Genomic DNA, 19,698 nt, shown 5'->3' with positions numbered 1-19,698 from the left:
TATACATTATTGGAAAATATGAGTTTATGATTCCACCCTTTTCAATATGTAGTTTGAAATTTTCATTATTTCCAAAAGTATTGGTGTATACATTATTGGAAAATATGAGTTTATGATTCCCCCTTTTCAATATGTAGTTTGAAATTTTCATTATTGCCAAAAGTTGGTGTCGAATAGATTAGAGGTTAACCTTGGTAATATTTTATAACCTTATATTTATATGTATTCTTGGAAAATGAGATTTTATGATTTATCCATTTGTATTATGTAGTTTAAAGTTTTTATTTTTGTAAAAATTATTAGTCTTGAATAATTTCCGAGGGAAGATACTATTAAATGTTTTAAACACTGGTATCTTTGGTCATTTTCCAATAATTGATTTTGGAATGAGTTTAAATAATTTATTATTATTTTAATGTTTCACTCTACATAACACCAAATCTCACTACGTGAGCTTACACAATGAGTAATTTTGTTTGAACAGTGTGAAATAACACTCTGTTTTGTTTGTGAGATTCCACATGGAGTAATTTTGTTTGGAGAGTGTGAAAGAACGCTCTATTTTGTTTTGTTTGTGAGTTTCCACAGGGAGTAATTTTGTTTGGAGAGTGTGAAAGAACACTCTGTTTTGTTTGTTAACACTTTGTTTTGTTTGTTTGGATTGTCCTTGAAAATAACATTTTGAGTCTTTCTACATGTTGGAAGATATAATTTGATTTTGTTTCATGCAATATGCAATGGTAACAATAAGAATCTTTAGTTCAAATGGTACAGATTTTTGTAATTATGGCCATTCACTTATGGATACCATACTTTGGTATCCTTCCTTGACATGGATGTTATTTGAATACTAAATTGAATTTATTTTACTAAGTTTTAGATTCAATGGCATCGCCTTCTTTTTCATGCTTTTAAAGTAATATAAATATTATCGTATTATTAAGGATTGAAATTGTATGTAATTTAGTAAGTATTGGAAATTGTATTGTATGTTTTAAAAAATTGAAATAAGAATTATGTTGGATTTTTCCTTTTAGGATATATATAAATTCCCTTGGAATATTTTGCACGTAAAGCTATGGTATTGATGAAAGATTCTCAGAGTACATAAAGAGATTAATTTTAGTTGTTTGGGGTAAATAAGATAACTAATTTGGAAGTAAGATAAATGGATTTGAAATTATCAAGATTATTCAAGTTATAATATCAGAGACTTTAAAAGAAATTATTTTAGTGGGGTCCACAATAAGCCAAAAGAAAAGGCAGATTTCTTTCCATTGCTAGTAAGAATCTCTTATGTCAAAGAGAAAATGGAAATGAATCCTCATGCTATGATTAGCTAATGATTTAATAATACTATCAAATATTTCTAAAATGGCATAATTTTATGATTAAAATATAGGGCATTGTTGCAAAGAAATATTCTACAAATGAATGGATCAAATGTTAACATCTGAACTTTCTATTACATGGAATGAATGCTTAGGATATGATGAGTTCTTCTTTATTTTTGGAAGCCTTAATAATTTTGTGAATATTTTTGGATATGATGATTTCTTCTTCATTTTGGAAGACTTATAATTTATGTGATGATTAATGTGTTTTGTTTTCATGTGCTATGAAAGGAAAAAAGCTTGATACAAGTCTATGTAAAATATTTTTAACATATAAAAATATTATGGATATATTTTCAATGTTTTTATGAAACATGGATGGGTTTTATATTAAAAACACACACACACACACACCTTTTTTGGGTAACTTGAGTTACACACCTAGTTGGTATTCGATGGATCTTACAACCTTCGATGCTAAGCCCATGTGAGTTCCCACATGACTTGTGGAAACATGAGATGCACCTGGTGGATCAAGTGCAGAACATGCCTCGTCCCCTCATTACCCAAATTTGGGGATGCGTGCACGACGCTAGGGCGTAACACACCCCTCACACAAGGAGTTCGACAAAGTCACACAAAATTGAGCACATGCAAGCATAGGTTGGGTTGGACCAAGTTCAATGGGCCATGCATAAAAGAGTTAGTTCGAATTGGTTAGGTGTGCACACAAGGAGAGGGGCATTGGAAAAGACATATTGCATGGAATTTGGGGTTTCCCAAATGGGCGCAGACATGCATTAAAGATCCATCTTGTTCCACATGGATAAACATGACCATTTGTTGGAGAATTCGAGCACATATATGTATTGTGTCACAAAGGGAGTGGAGAGCACACCACAGTCATAATGCACGTAGATTGGTGAGGAGCACACATGTTGCACAATTATTTTGTGAGGAGACAAGGGCCATGATAAGCATGGCCTACAAAAAATATATTTCTATGATACAAGTTGCAACAATCACCACCTAGGTTGTGGGTGAAGGGGAGGGTATGTAACAATGGATTTTAAACAATCTTATGCATGGAACAATTGCTCCCAAGTTGCAACATTATATTTCTTGAGGAGGGATATTACTTAGGGGTTTGTAAAACAATTATATTATGAACTTTATAGCCAAGTGTTAGGGAAAATTGGTGTTGCTTATGCTAATAATTTTTTCTCCTTTATTATGCAGTGTGCTTGATTACTAAACACTTTGTTAATATCATAAATGTGTATATATTGCATGTTTAAGGCAAATATTATTAAGTGTTTAACAAGAATTAAATAAATGATGCATAATCGAGGATTAGTACACTTGGTGTGGGAACAAAACCAAGCTGGAATGGTCATGGTGTCACACACCAAGAGGGCCTCAACCTCTACAAGTCCTCTATTGTCAAGAAGGATGGTATTAAAGCAATATGTTAGTAGATAGTATCTCATGGAAAGAAGTATACATCAACTGAAGAATTACAAGGTTCATTCAATATGATTTGGTGATGGTAAATTGGGCTAAGTCATATAGTACACCCAATTGTAGCTTGTAGAAGAGAAGGGTGTTGCATAGATGTTCCACCAAAACGAAGCATATATGTTCTATCAAAATGTGATCATAGAAGTATATTGGATTGTGAATTTTGTTATTGTTCATGACTTGATGTGACACATGTAGGCGGAAAACCAATTGAGTTTTAGGATTGGTGTGTTGGGAGGTAGGCAAGATAATCATGTGCACAAGTTGTGTTTGTTGAGAAATGGAAACAAGAGAGTCAAGTTTAATTTGTCCTTGAATTAAACTGGGAATTCTATTCTCATAACAACTTAAATAGTTAAATTAAGTTTATTAAACATACTTAACTTAGGAAATTTGAGTTGGAAGTCTTTCTAAAGTCATGTGTATGTTATACCTACTTTGTAGGTGTCCAGTATGAGTTAATTGTGAGTTGTAAAATGGAAGACTCAGTTTCATGAGTTAATTAAGTTAAATTAGTTCTCAAACTGATTAAGAGAACTAATAGTGAGTTAATAGCCAGTGGTGTCACTAATGAAATCCACCAGTGCTATTCTAGTTAATTGAATATTTACTCATCAGAAACTCATGCATGTCGATTCTGAGAAAGACCTAGTTGAGACTAGAGTGCAGGGACAATGTACTATTTGTTTTAGGTTTTTCTGAGTTGCACCGATAGTGCATGCAATCAGTAACCGATCCTTGAGGGATTGCGTAATTTTTAGAGGCTTTATTTCCCTTTAAATATAAGATATCCTCCGTAGGAATTACACATTGGAATAGATACTTGGAGAGCTTGTGAAGAGGCTAAGCTTTGGCCTTGAGCTTGCTTATGAGTTGGAGATTGGATTTTTCGAGTGCTGGGATTGTTCTAGAGAGAACAAGCATTATAATTTCATCTTGATTTTCCCGATTAAGACAATACAGATAGTGGGGTTTTGAGTTGTGGCTTTCCCTAGATGTTTATTGTGTTACATGCCATTGATTTGTCTTCCTCTTGTCAATTATTGTTTTGATTGATATTTATATGCTTTTGCTGTAAAGAGTAGAAGTAGATTCTTGTTTCTTGTTTTAGTAGATTACATGAACTTGTGAATCTATAAGATTTTCTACATGGTATCAGAGCAAGATTGTTTTTTGGGCCGAGAGTTTGCTGAGAAGATCTGAAAATTTCTGTGCAAATTTTTTAGAAACAAATAATAGATCTAGATTCCTTGGGAAAAGATACCCAAATTAAAAAATAAATAAGCCGAATCAGAGCTCGAATGAGGGAGATATCGCTGATTTAAAATCAACTCTTTTTTCTAGAAAATTTCGTGATGGCGGGACAGAGGAAAATACGATGAGCCTTGCTTTTCTTGGACTCCCAAAGAGTTGGCATAGTTATCAGGACTCTATCAATGGTCAAGAGAAGCTGCCAGATTGGGAACGATTGTGGTCAGATTTGATGTAGGAGGGGATAAGGAGGAACATCAGAGATGGGACCTCTTCCAAGGAAGTGGAAGAGGATTGTGCCTTACTGAGTAAGGAAAAGTGGGCCAAGGGAAAGAAGTCCCAAGGTGATGAGGGAAGAAAGAAGATGGACTTGATGAAAATAAAGTGTTTTCACTATCATGAACACAAGCACTATGCCAAGAACTGCCCACAGAAGAAAGCAAGAAAGAAGGAGCCGACAGTAGTGGCAGTAGGTGAAGCTCTAGCTTCACAATTCAAACTTGATTTCTCTCTCATTACATGCATGGCCAACACTTCCATGGGAGGCATGTGGTATCTTAATAGTGGTGCCTCATTCCATATGACGGGGAATATAGATCTCTTTAGTGATTTTGAGGAGAAAGACCTCAAGTAGAGCATAGAGTTTGGAGATGACGAGAGGTATAGAGCTATCAGGATTGGTAGAGTTACCTTTCAGAGGGAGCCTGGCTCTCCTCTTAGGATCAAAGATGTGATGTATGTTCTAGGACTAAAGAAGAATCTTGTTTCAGTCGTGGTATTGGAAGACTGTGGCTATGATGTGGTTTCTAGTAAGGGAAAGGTTTTCCTTAGACACATCATCATGGGACAGGTGAAACAGATGGGTGAATGTGTTGTGATAGAGCCATATTCCTTTCAAGAAGTAGTGCAACAACCAGTTTGGGTTGATGTGATGGTGGAGGATTATGACTCCATAGTTCGAAACAATGCTTGGGATGTGGTCTCGAGATTGGAGGACAAGTCAATTGTGAGCTCTCGTTGGATTTACAAGGTAAAGCAAGCTACAGATGGTAGTGTGGAGAAGCATAAGCCCATATTTGTGGCCTGTGGATTTTCACAGGTAGAGGGGATTGACTATGATGGGACCTTTGCTCCTGTTGCAAGGTACTTGTCAATCAGATCTATTTGGCACTATTAGCACAGATGGGTTGGAAGATCCATTAGATGGATGTGAAGATTGCCTTCCTCATTGACATGATTGAAGTAGAGGTGTACATAGAGCAGCCCGAAGGTTTTGAAACCTTGGACTGTGAGTCACATGTGTGCCGACTCAAGAAAGAATTGTATGGGCTGAAGCAAACACCCCGTTCTTGGTACACCAAGATAGATAGCTACTTGATTGGGTTGGGCTTCATGAAGAGTGAAGTAGATGTGAACTTGTATCACATAGTGGTGGAAGGTAAGTTGTTGATCACTATACTTTATGTAGATGATCTCATACTGACAGGTGATGAGAGGCTTATCAAATCTTGCAAGGAGGACCTTGTAAGAGAGTTTGATAAGAAGGACATGGGGCTCATGCATTAATTTCTTGGCATGCAGGTATGGCAGGGAGATGGGGAGTTGTTTGTATCTCAGGGAAAGTATGCGAATGAGATACTCAAGAGATTCTGAATGGAGAGCAGTAAACCCATGGAGACTCCTCTAGTCGGTAACAGGAGGAAGGAGGTTGCTACTTCAGGGGAAGTAGTGGAAGCTACTGTTTATAGGCAGCTTGTGGGTTCACTCATGTACTTGGTGAACACATGACCAAATATGTGTTATGCAGTTAACCAACTTAGTCAAGCGATGGTTAGGCCTACCAAGCTGTATTGGAAGGTGGAAAAGCATGTATTGAGATACCTTAGAGGCACTACTCAGTTTGGGTTATGGTACAAATGGACAAAGGGAGTGAAGTTTCAAGGCTTCACCGATGCATATTGGGCAGGGAGTCCATCCGATAGGTAGAGCACATTCAGAGGGATCTTCAGTATTGGGACAAAGATAGTTTCTTGGTACATCAGGAAACAAAGATCAGTTGCACTCAGTTCGGTAGAGGCAGAGTACATGGCTGCAAGTCAGGCAACATGTGAGGCTATCTGGATGAGGAAGATCTTGGTTGGTTTGTTTGGTCAGTAGATGGATCCTACAGTGATTTATTGTGATAATCAGAGTTGTATCAAACTCTCTGAAAATCCAGTTTTTCATGATCGGTCCAAAAATATTGATATCCGATATCATCATATTAGATATTGTGTATTGAGGCAGATCATGTTGTTATATTACATTCCCACGGAGGAGCAAGATGCTAACATCTTGAGAAAGGAATTGTCAAGATGTAAATTTGAGTTTCACAGAGATAGGATCGGGGTAGTTGATAATCCCTTTCTTGTTGAGAGGGATTGTTGAGAAATGGCAACAAGAGAGTCCAGTTTAATTTGTCCTTGAATTAAACTGGGAATTAAATTCGAATTTTATTCTCATAGCAACTTAAATAGTTAAATTAAGTTTATTAAACGTACTTAACTTAGGAAATTCGAGTTGGAAGTCTTTCTGAATTCAGGTGTATGTTCTCCCTACTTTGTAGGAGTCGAATATGAGTTAATTGTGAGTTTTAAAATAGAAGACTCAGTTTCATGAGTTAATTAAGTTAAATTAGTTCTCATGCTGATTGAGAGAACTAATAGCGAGTTAACAGTCAGTGGTGTCACTAATGAACACCACTAGTGCTACTCTAATTAACTGGATATTTACTCATCTGAAACTCATGCATGTCGATTATGAGAAAGACCCAGTCGATACTAGAGTGTAGGGACAATGCACTATTTGTTTTATATTTTTCTGAGTTGCACTGATAGTGTATGCATTCATGAACTAATTCTTGAGGGGTTGCAGTTTTTAGAGGCTTTATTTCCCTTTAAATACAAGTTATCATCTATAGCAATTACACATTGGAATAGAGACTTTGAGAGCTTGTGAAGAGGCTAATATTTGGCCTTGACCTTGCTTATGAGTTGGAGATTGAATTTGCTGAGTGCTGGGATTGTTCTAGAGAGAACAAGCATTATAATTTCATCTTGATTTTCCAGATTAATGCAATACAAATAGTGGGGTTTTGAGTTGTGGCTTTCCCAAGATATTTATTGTGTTATGTGCCATTGATTTGTCTTCCACTTGTTGATTATTATTTTTCTCGATCTTTATGTGCTTCTACTGTAAAGAGTAGAAGTAGATCCTTGTCTCTTGTTTTAGTAGATTACATGAGCTTGTGAATCTACAGGATTTTATACAGTGTTATGTGGACATCATGATAAATTGAAGGATGGTCCAAAAACTTGTAAATACAAGTGCATAACATAACTCCATGAATATAAGTTCAATGTTCTATATGTGGATGACATCGTGGTATATAGTGAGGGTATGTAAAACCACACAAAACATTTGGAAACTCCATTTGAGGAATAGAGGGAGTGTCAGTTGTATTTGAAGAAGTCTAAATGTGTTTTTTAGCATACAAGACACCATTTTTGGGCAATTAGATTGGATAGGGATGTGTTCATATGGACCCTACCAAGGTAACAAAAATGATCTAACTCGAAGTAACCACACAACGTGCATGATTTGGAGGTCTTCCTAAGGTTTTTCAACTGCTATGGGAGGTTTGTGAAGGTATACTCCAATATTGATACACCACTCATTGACTTAGTGAAAAAGGACACATTGTAGAGATGGACTATTATGACCAAGTAAGGGTGATTCCGCAGTTGAAAAGGATATATCCCTCGACAAATTTAAAGAGATGGAAAGATGAAGAATACACAACTTAACACACAATCGATAAAGGAGGATATGCAACATGGTAGAAAGACTAAACACCGATACCCTGAAAACCTATACACTCGATGGGATTGACCAACAACAACAAGAAAAAGAAAAAGCTAGCACTTTGCTAAAAGCTTCCAGAATAAACTCCAAAATAACTACTACATGTAGCTTAAATGACAATGGAAGGAATGGTACCATGCTAACTAATGAGTGCATAACCATCAGTGCCACACGCTGGGATGCAGCAGTTGTTATCTACCAGTATAGATCCATCTTAACCATGGATCTAGCAAGAGCTGAGAGAGCTCAAATTTCTTGAGGTGCAAACCCTTTTTATAGTGCAAAACTTTAAAAAATTGCGCCTCCAAATATTGCACCCCTTTAGGGATTCGGTAGATGATGGTTAAGATGAAACATTGTGTGTGTGTGTGTGTGTGTGTGTTTAAATTATATTTTTGAATGCATAAATAGATTCAACCCTTTGAAAATTCTTTGAATACATGGAATAAAATGGCTTAAACATGCAATTCCAATAAATATTTGCATCATTCAAAATTAACTCTTAATAGAAGGGTCAAAATGTAAAATTATGATACTTGAAGCTATAATAATAAGAATTTATTTTTTCAATTACTTTATATACATACATTTTATTATTATTATTATTATTATTATAATATAAGCTTTAGCATTGAAATATTTTATTTAAGGATTACATTGTTGATATTAAAGTTTTTATTCTATTAATATATTTTTAAATATATTTCAATATTACTTAATTTTATATAATGAAATATTATGTACATTGAATTTTTTAATTATTATTAATATAAAATTAATGTCACATTAATTTTATATTAAAAATTGAACTAATTATACATTTATCTCTTAGTAATGCTATAAGAAAGGAATTGAGTCCTTTTTAGTTTTAATTCCTTCTCTTTGCACATTGAAATATTTTATTGTGTTTCATATATATGTATATATACATATATATTTATGTTTTTTTCTAAAGTTGATATTAAAATAAATTAGTTAACATGAATTTTAAAATGGTTTATTTACATATCCAATTGAAATATGAATATATAAATAATATCAGTTTTATTTGTTTTGATTACTTTACAAGAATTTTAAAGTAACTTATAACTTGGAGTAAGACTGAAATATTCTTACCAAATCACCTTTGTAGTGGGTTGTAATATCAACAACTAATAAAACAAGAACAGTTAATAAACCAAACACAATTAGACTAAGACTACATTTTATAATACTTTTAAGTAAAACTAACCAAATATGTATATTTGTTTTTTATTTTAATTATAGTTAACATTATTTTTTAATTTAAAGAATATTTTATTTTTATGTAAAATTAACCAAATATATATATACTTGTTTTTTTATTTTAATTAAAATAAACATTATTTTTTAATTTAAAAAATATTTTATTTTAATTTAAAAAAAATGTATAAACTCCACATTAATTATGAATAGATTGTACATTCCCCTCCCACTACCCTTTAGGCTCAATAATCTACATCACCATCCTAAACCTCTTAATCACCACTACAAATCACCATAATTAAAAGTGGAAAGATAAGATAAAAAAATGCTTTGAGAAGCTCCCAACAAAAATGCTCTTAAGAAGCTCCAAACAATTAAAACCCAGTAACACTATAACCAAGATCTCCAACGCCATTTTTTATCACATTAGAATAAACACCAAATTAGTGTGTCATTGAAGTGGAAAAATGAAACATAATGTGCTATGATTTAGAATAACTACCACCTTTCATCTTTAGGGATAGGGAGAGCAGATTGGAGAGCGAATGGCACATCTGCACCTATATATGCCTGGTGGTATGAATACCATATGCCCTCCTCCCACTTAGCACCTCCATATCACCTCATCTAGAAAGTCAAAAAAATATAATCATCATTATCAAATTTTCATAATATTATTTAAAATAAAATTATATATTTACAACTATTTAATTTCTTATTATTCTTAATAAAATATCATTATCATATTATTTTTATATATTTTTTAATAAAGTAAACATTCATAAATATTTAATTTGTGTTATTTATATAATTTTTCAATTATTTAATTGCAACTAGATTTTATTTTATATTTTTATATTAAAAAAATTAACAAATAAATAAATAATTTTCATTTAACCACTAACCACTCATTTAACCACTAACCACTCATTTAACCACAGAGAAAGTAACGATATTAAATTATCCATTACCAAACATAATAGCTTATAATAAATTACAATTAAAATTTAATTATAATTGTTGCTCCTGTAACAAGATAGGGGGTAACCCCCTGGAGTATGTAACTACTTCTGCTTGGTTAAGAGCTCCTCTTCCTCAGACGTAAGGAAACAGGGTAACGGCCCAAGACCCAGAGGCATCTGGTAGGAGTGGAAACCTGCTCCCTTATGGACCACCAGCATGTTATTAGAGGTGGCGTGGTTTTCCTTGATAATAGTGATGAGTCAAACCTACATTGGCGGATAGCAGCCAGAGATGGCTGTCCTCACTGTTGGTTTGACACCTGAGTTTGATAGGTCTACCGCGGGGAATGCAAATCACACTATGGATTTGAACAAAGCCAATTTACTAGTTGGTAGAGTCTAAGTGAATGAGGGTGCTATTTTTAATAGGATTCAACGTAGAGCTCAAGGACTGATTATCCAATACAGAAACCCACTTGTCATATAAACCCACTTGTCATATAACTATTGTATCAGAAAAAAAAGGAAAGAAAGAAAAGAAAAAAAGATAGTAGGGAACAAATTTGAGAAAATTATAAGATTTCGCTAGACACGTAATAATAACTTTATTTTCCTGCAGGTCTGGAATATGTACAACGCTTAATTGCAAGTACTAAACCACGAGTTTAAAAAAAAGGCCATGGGTTGGATGAACCTCTTTGAAATATTTAAGCTGTTGTTGCAATTTTCAAGCTCGATTAAATATCCTTACCAGCAGCAGCTTATAAAGTATAAACTAATTCCCAGGTCGAACACCAAGTTAGAATTCACAATTTGGTTAATGGCTTGAATTACTGTTTATTAGTGTATTCAAACTGGTAGTGATCATGGACTTCAGGAATATGTTGGTTTAATAAATTTTATCTTAAATGCAGAAATAACACAATCCAGACATTTGCAGAATGTTGGAAACTGTTATGAAAATTCTGTGTACTGAGCCCAAAAGTCAAAGGTTCTGAGCTTATCCGCTGTGTAAGCTGCTTTCACATGGGATGCACATACACTGTTTGCAACGAGGAAACATGCAATAAAATCTTAATTTAAGAATGCACAGTGCAACCATTATAGAATAAGAAACATAATAATTTTTTTATTATGGTCGTGGTATAGAGAGTGCCATGTGATCAGCTTTATCAAAATTTTCGCGCATGTGGTTTCCACTTATTTCTGTTCGGCAGAGTAACCACCGGCCTTGAAGTCACTGGACATCCTCACACGGTCTCATCATGGAAGCAATGAATATACTTAATGTGTATATTATTTACAATATCCTATAACCTACTGTTAGCAAAATGCAGCCAGGTGGGTCATCAGCAATGTGATTCTCTGATTGGTCTCACTCTTATGGGAAGGCCCTTCTCAAACTCTACGAAAGGAAAAGCAAGCGCACGGTCTTCTTCTGCCAATTCCCAGCTGCACCAACAATAAACAAATTTTTAATCCTTTTATCAATCTTATCAGGTAAACATTCAGAAAAATCATATATATCAGAAAAATCATATATATCATATCTATAGTGTTTAAGTATGAATATCTATAGTGTTTAAGTATGAATTTTTGAAAAGTTTTCTGATCTAATTTGTTTAGGATTACTATTTTTTTTTGGAAAGTTTTCCAATTTATTTTCCATTAGAATCGGAATCCAACCAAAAAAATATATATAAAATATACCCGAAGTTCAGAACGAGGTGATGAAGGAAAACAGCAATCTCCAACTTCGCAAGCTCGAGACCAGCACAGAGTCGTGGTCCTCCTCCAAATGGAGTAAAATATGTATTGGGCTCCAGTTTCTGAAATTTCCAGTCCAACCCAAACGATTTTAATATTCAGTCGTCCCAATTCAGAGTCAAAATGGATTAATTTATTTATCATTCAGTCCGATACCTTCCATCTGTGGGGATTGAATTCCACAGGTTCATCATATAGATCCGGATCCAAGTGGACCGCTGCAAAAACTGGCAGAACTTTCCATCCAGCAGGGATGTCATATCCTGTCAGTATAAAGAAGATTAGTTTTACAAGAACTTTGAACTCTATATTCTCAGACTGACTAAATATATAAAGAGACCTTATACTATTCCCAATTTAGGTCACAGACCTTTGAAATGCACGTCCCTTATTGCTTTTCTGTGCACAAAGCGAACCACGTTGCCTAGCCGAAGAGTTTCATTGATGACCTACTTCATCACAAAAATATAGTTCTCTATCAAAATCTTGCACAGTGAAGACTGCCATTTTGCTTCAAATTAAGGAGCTAGGGCCAGTATACTTACATTTTGAGTGAAATCCATGGATTTGTAATCGTCCCAGTTTAAAGTTTTCCTCTCTGGGCTCTGTTGTTGCCTTGTTCTGACAATACCCAAATGCTCTGACTGACGAATTTTTGCAAAATATAGTTAGATGTAGTATAGTGCACAGAATGCCCAAATTACATGACCTAATGAAAATGTTTTGGACAATATGTATACAAAACCAGGTGATTTTTTTAACACCGGTACGTACCCTGAGAGTATCCACTGCCCATGGCGATTTGGCCAAAAAATGCAAGGCCAGAGTTAAGCCCACAGCAGAAGTTTCATGGCCAGCAAAGAGGATGTTGAGTATGAGATCCAGTATTTGTTCAGTCGAAAGCCTTCCATCATCCATGACATTGCTGAGGAGGTCGTCGTAGTGTACGTCTGGATGTCTTTTTCTCTCGTCCATGGTCTTTTTCACAAAGTCCAGTATCTTTACTCTAGACTGCCAAACAACACGAGAACTCTCAGCAACATAAAACCTAAATTGCTTAGCAACACCATAAATTGCTAAGCGATTCTACAGTTCTTGGCAACATAAAAATTGAATCGCTTAATGACAACAAAATGCTCAGCAACAAAAACGTCGAATCCTTCTCAGCAACCTATACATTGGAATTGCTAGCTCACGAAGTGCCCTAGGATATAGATTGCAGAAATGTCTGTTGTTTTGTATGATATAAATGTTGAATTTTTCTCAGCGACCTACACATTGAAATGGCGAGCTCATGAGGTGCCCTAGAGTCTTGAATGGGGAAGTGTCTGTTACTTTGTATAAGATTTGCTAGGATTGTTCAATAGACAGAAAATCCAAGAACAAGGCTTTGTTGCAAATTGATTTTTAAAGCAAAGCCAATTGAGCAACCCGAATTTCATTCTAATTGGTTAAAAATAAGGGAATTTTTTGAAATGCAAATCATTTTCAAAATGCAGCGACATTAGTTTCATCTAGGTTAAAAGATTGGAATTTTTTTAAACGCAAATCTGTTTGAAAATACAAAAGTCAAAGTAAATCTGATACAGTCAAGCTTGATAAATCCTAGTGATCATGAAATTTCTATAACACCATTAACATGGATGTCAAATTCAATAAAACATAAACGCTTATATGATATTCTAAAATGTTTTTCTAGAATGCAAATTTTCACTTTGTAATTCATAGTGTGTGAAAATAATTCATAGTGAAAAAAGGGTTTTTGGAAAAAATAATTATAACACTGTTTTCTCCGTAAACTACTTTTCACTTTGTAAAATGTTATCACAGTGATATATCTTTAAAGGAGTTTGCTATGCATTAATGCTATTTATAAGTGTTTGTTATGCATTAATACTATTAATAATATTTATCTGGTGTCGATTGTGATTAATCTAAATTATGGTTAGGTCAGGTCATAAGTCTGTTTTGAACTTTCTGCTTTCCCACCTGAGACAGGTAACATTTAACAAAGGCGTTGTCTAACAGGTTATAATTTTGCATAGATTGTTGATTAGAATTATTCTAAATTATTTTTTTAGTGGAAATAGATTTGAGAGAACTAAATGTCATTTATAAAAAAAAATAGATTCAGTACTGTCATAAACAACAAAACCATCTAAAATAACCTAAATTTTCAAAAATTCCCACAATATTTTTTTTTAATAAATCAGACAGAAACTTTTATTATTTTCCTAACCAAGACGTGGCCTGTTTAGACTGCACCCTAAACATCCAACGCACCCACGCACCCTAAACATCCAAACTTACGCCAATACATACATTAGTTATTTTGATGAATTACCTTCAACGCTTTCCTGTAACTAGTCCCGGGAAGATTTATAGGCACAGAGATGGCACCCTTCATGAACGTGAAATACTCCTTCATGAGATCATCCGTCTCAGGCTCCCCAGGATTGAAGCTCATCATCTGTTTTGCCATCAAATTGAAAGTAAACTGCGCCAACAAAACCTCCTGCCCCTCAGTTTCTGATGATTATCAAATCTAATCATAGATAGAATTAAATTCAATACCTAGTGCGAACAATTTTTTTTATCTGAGAATTAACCTTCTTGGCTTCGAGCTGTGCAGAGAAGGGGCGCTGCTCCATCTTCTCCCATGAGTCGAGTGTGAGAAGGGTGTGTTTCTCAATATCACCCAATAAACGGCTCCTCAGGTTGCTAATGCTCATGAAATTTACAGCTATGGTTCGCATGCATTTATGCATTTCTCCAACCAGAACGAGCATCGACCATTTGCCCAAAATTCCCCCGATGGTGCTCGGATAACTGCATTCGAACAGCCTCCCTTCGTTCACCAGGATAAATTTGTTCAGGTCCGGGTCTGCAGATACTATGGTGGGATGCCCAAATAGATGAGATTTGAATATCTTGCCATGCCTGTTTATATTATCAGCAAAAGGATCAGTAAAATAAAATGATGATGAATATTTGTGAGTGTATATTTTTATTTCTTGTAGTTATGTTGATGTAAGTTTTTGGATATTTGTTGGTGTCCCTATAAACACCTGCAGACAACATATATCCAAAAACTTACATACACATAATGATGAATGTTCTCTTGCATTGAAACCAATCTTTCATGGATCAGCCATTGGGAAAAATAGTGACCAATTAATTCAAGCCTAACAGAACAGATGCCATTGATATCAAATAGTTGAATACCTTGAACAACTTTCTTGCATGAAAGACCCAGGTGAGATAGCTGCATGAGGCTTCAAGAATTTCAGTGTTCCACCCAACACTGGCCATTCAATATTCCCAGGAGGCAGATTCAGATGCATCAACCTCTTCTGCTTGTTCTCCTTAGTTTTACCATTGTTTAACCTCACTTTGATCACCCAAATCAGAATTAGCAGGAAGAGAGCTCCAGCGCCTATGGCTTGTCCTTCAAGCAGTCCCATTAGTGAAACTGCTCGCCGATTTCTTTCTTATAAGCAAAGTTCTGCTAGATGGTTGTACGGGTTCAGTCTTTTTCTTCTTTCTCCCTGATGGTCGTACGGGTTCAGGGTTCTCTTTTATGCACAACTCTGATCCATTGAATTTAGTCTGTGAAATTAATGACTTATCTGCTCCAAACCAATTGATCGGTGCAATTAATGGCTCTTTGTTTTTCAGATACCCTCTCTATGCTCCAGATCGGTACGCCCACCTTTACGTTGTCAAATATTCACTGCATGGATTTCGATTTGCAGAAAAAGGAGTGAAATAATGTGGCATTCATCTGCTATCAGATCATTCCTACCGTCATCCGTTTTTTCCTGCGCAGATATCGAAGGGTGGTTTTGTTTCTAGACTAGTATTTCCAATCATTTCTGAAAATCAATAAACAATATAAAACGTAGCGGGCCACCGACCCATCTTCACAAATCAGGGCATGAAGGGAATATTATTGGTAAAAGGGTTGAGCAGGGCATGCTCAGCCCAAAAGAGAATATTGGGTGTGAAAGGTTGCATTAGATTAAAGCCCAAAAGAGAATATTGGGTGTGAAAGGTTGGATTAGATTACGCCTTTTCTTCATCATAAAATTGTGTAGTGTGAGATAGTAGGAATTTGCATAGGGACTCATATTTTTCTATTCTACTGATTTTGATTTTGAGTTTGTGAATTCTTAAGATGAGATGAGATATAGGTTTTCATGTAATCTTACTTATTTTATATATATATATATATATAAAATTTGGAGTACAATACTTAAATATAATAAAAGTATAATAAAGTATATATTTTTATTAGTTTAAAAAATAAAATTGACATTTCTCAAAATTATTGCTACTATATATTAGTTATGTATAATCATTATATTATATCATTGAAAAGTATATATATATAGAGAGAGAATTATTGTTACTATATGTTAGTTATGTATAATCATTATATTACATCATTGAAAAGTATATATATATATATATGTGGAGTACAATAGTTAAATATAATAAAGTATATTTTTTATTAACTTAAACAAATACAAAACTGACATTTCTCAAAATTATTGCTACTATATATTAGCTGAGTATAATATAAATGTATAATCATTATATTAAACCATTGAAAAGTAAACATTTTCCAAAAAAAATTTAAAATTTGAAATATTTAAAATTCCATATGACTCAAACATTATGAGAAAGAACTAAATCATTTTGAAGACAACCCATATCAAAATCTTGCACTTGGTCATTTAGATTGCATCCTAGGAGTTTAGGAGCACTGACTAAGACATTGCCCACTAAGAATTTTGAACACATTTGTCCTATATCAGTCTCAATATCCTCTCGTTTTTGGTGAATTGAATTTATTTCATCCTCCAAATTTTGAATCAGAGCTCTGTGTTTAGTCAAAATTTCCATTAATGATGTTAAATTGGAGACCATCCACTTATGATTCAATTGTAAAATAAGAACCTCTTTTTGAAATTTTTGCAATTGTCCCTGTTGTGAGGAATCCATTACATTGGGAAATCTGATTTGGATTGGATCATTATATTGTATGTCATCCATCTTGATGCTTTTAGAGTAGAAAAAAATGAAGGAATCAGCTCACAAGACCATTTTTACAACGAGACCCAGCTTGGCAAAACAGGGTCTGAAACCTTTCGAGAGTGTTTTGAGGTATCAAATGACGTTTTTTGGGGGTGAAACTTTGTTTCTCTAGCGCCACACCTTTTCATGTTGTTCTACACACAAATATCTTTCCAACGACACAAAAAATCGTGTCTATTGGAGTTTGTATGTGAAAGTTATGCCACTCAGAAGTTGACCTTCCTGTTTTCACCACCATCATTCGAGAGGATGTCATGTTAGCCCCCATTATTTATGGAAAAGGGGATAGCCACATGATTATGATGTAAAAGACTCTAGGAGAGTCTATATTGGAACTTTGGTTAAGAGTTGAGATAGTCAAGCCTAACCACTAGTAAGCTATCGGGTTGTGTTATAGCTGGGCCACTAGGAGGAAAGGGGATTCCATTCTTTTGAGTGCATTTGTTCCATAACTGAGAAAAAAATAGCCAAGAGGGATAGGAGGTATAGCACACAGAGAGGATTTGTGCACTGTAGCATCCCACAAGCCATAGGACATACTTCTTTGTACCTATAGCCATATTTGCATTCAGATAAAGAGAGTGGAGCAACCTCACCTTCCAACTGGGTTTGTCTCCTGAAAGAGTTTCCTGGAGCAAATATTGTGTCAAATGTGTGTGTGTGTGTGTCTGAGCTTTTATTTTGACGTTCTCTATTTTTCTGCATAATTCTTGTTCACATGCATGCACTATTAATAGTAAATCTATAGATCCAAAAATTTAATAAAACTACAACAGTGTAGAATTTCAGATTTTAAATATAATATTATCAAATTTTTTGTGATGAACTGCCCAGTGGAATATCCACGAAAGTTTAGATATCAAAATCGTAAGGTATCTTTCTCAATCCTAGTATAATTCAAGTTGTATAAATTGCCACTAACACCCAAAAAAATCCTCCCTACTACCACACTCAATGAGATGTAGCCAACTTTTAAATTGTGGGACAATCTATTTATAAAGACAATAGAGGATTCAAAAACACCTTTTCTCAGCTTCAGGTCATTCTCAAGACAATCGAATAGAACATTCCACTTCTCCCAAATCACAAATAGGAAAACATAAACTATATGAAGCAAGCAATCCTTTAAATGAACTCTAATGATATCAAAGCATAGCAATAAGAAAAATTTAAACGAGAAACGAGAGCATCCACATAATGGTCGATTATCTTATACGCTTTTATACATAGCATAAACTCATACTCAAGAGAGGAGAGAAAACTAGACTTGTGAATGACATTGTTAAATACCGAGAGACAATAGAAGGTCAAGAGTGAATATACCTATAAATCGCTTGGGGACCTCATAGACATAATTTGTTGGCTATACAAGAAATACCAAAACCAACAAAATGGATATTAAATGGGTATTTAAGAAAGAACCTGTTGATGCAACTTATGGACGAGAGAATAAGCCATAATTGCATAGTTGTCCTTATTTATCGAAGGAAAAATTGCCATCTATATGTATCAATCCCAATGATATGTTTATTTGAGAGACCCATTGTGCACAAGGAAGTACCTCCCACAATCCAAACAAATCTCAATGAACTATCGAATTTCCAATTACAGAGTTACATTCCCAAACCATATATGTTTTTAATCCATTAGAGCCACCATACAAGGGCTTGATAGAGTATTGGTGCATCAAAGCCATTTTTCTCATAATGTAGAGTGAAGCCAATTAATTTCCCATGCCCTTCCATGTCAGCTTGGTACAAGTCCTCTTCATTTCAACCTGGAGGAATTGAGATTGCATGCAGTGGAAAGGATAAGTGCCCATTCTTCTACCATCCTCAACTAAACATCAACTTAAACCCTGCCTCATAATTAAGATTTTCACTAGAGCGATAAGGGATTCAACACGAGCAAATACAAAGGTTTGCACTCACTTGCATCATCACCCCACTACTTTTGAACATCACACTCGCAAATGTGACAAAGGAATGAAATAACCCTAGGTTGGAATGGAGTTTAAACATCACCCCAACGTGCTTGATTGTCTTTACACTTGCCACATTTCTCCTAACTTTGAAAAGAAATACGTCCTTAGGGACCCTATTTTATAATGTTTCATATCTTATTAATCAAGGCAGTGGGAAAAATGAACTTTGCCCATTGACAAACATTTCACCAAGTTTCAAATGAACACCCTAATTAGCCATAGCATTTTCCTCTTCATTATCGATCCTTAGAATATGGAAGAATTTGGAAATATGAAACATGGAATAATGCCTTGGGTCTTCTATATGACATTCTGCATCTTATTGTCATGAAAAAAATATTGACAATGATATATTGGATAATGAGCTTTGAGTCTCCGAGCACAATGGATAGAAATATGCCTATCATTTGCTATCAATAAACCTTAAAATAATGCATACCCTTTTAGATTACTAGATAATGAACCCATACCCCAAGAAAAACCGATTCTTTATTTGGGAATAAAAATCAACCACTTAACCTATTTATAATTTATGGTAATCCTTGTAGTAAATTTTCATTAAAATAACTCTTAAAGGTAAGTCTAACTGTTTCTTTTCTAGTGGGTATACATTTTTCATACATTTTTCATTAAGGTAAACCCTTAAAGCTGG

The 19,698-nt window shown here is 34.5% G+C and overlaps 1 protein-coding gene across 1 annotated transcript; it reads right to left on the bottom strand.

Moving 5' to 3' along the window:
- Window positions 1-11,338: 11,338 nt before the first annotated feature.
- Window positions 11,339-15,948, bottom strand: LOC149144926 (cholesterol 22-monohydroxylase CYP90B52-like). Its single transcript, XM_089447055.1, has 9 exons — window positions 15,188-15,948; window positions 14,572-14,902; window positions 14,307-14,459; window positions 12,737-12,973; window positions 12,508-12,606; window positions 12,333-12,411; window positions 12,119-12,225; window positions 11,906-12,024; window positions 11,339-11,647 (listed from the first exon to the last, which is right to left on the bottom strand). Exons 1-9 carry the CDS (start codon window positions 15,424-15,426, stop codon window positions 11,545-11,547), a joined length of 1,467 nt encoding a protein of 488 aa, XP_089303181.1. The 5' UTR covers window positions 15,427-15,948; the 3' UTR covers window positions 11,339-11,544.
- Between the last annotated feature and the right edge of the window lie 3,750 nt (window positions 15,949-19,698).

This window comes from Pinus tabuliformis, chromosome X, assembly GCF_031772625.1.
Source record: "Pinus tabuliformis cultivar Carrire ecotype Pingquan chromosome X, CPIR1, whole genome shotgun sequence".
In the NCBI taxonomy this organism is placed as follows: domain Eukaryota; kingdom Viridiplantae; phylum Streptophyta; class Pinopsida; order Pinales; family Pinaceae; genus Pinus; species Pinus tabuliformis.
Note: the sequence above shows the minus strand (reverse complement) of the source record. Positions and strands in the feature narration are given on the sequence as shown.

What these genes read in the sequence shown, in the direction of transcription:
- LOC149144926 (XM_089447055.1), bottom strand. Translation starts at nt 15,426, where the DNA reads ATGGGACTGCTTGAAGGACAAGCCATAGGCGCTGGAGCTCTCTTCCTG. An exon ending in GGGCAGTGGATACTCTCAGG is followed by an intron (nt 12,607 to 12,736) that starts GTACGTACCGGT and finishes AAAATTCGTCAG; the next exon opens with TCAGAGCATTTGGGTATTGT. An exon ending in CACCTCGTTCTGAACTTCGG is followed by an intron (nt 11,648 to 11,905) that starts GTATATTTTATA and finishes TTGTTGGTGCAG; the next exon opens with CTGGGAATTGGCAGAAGAAG.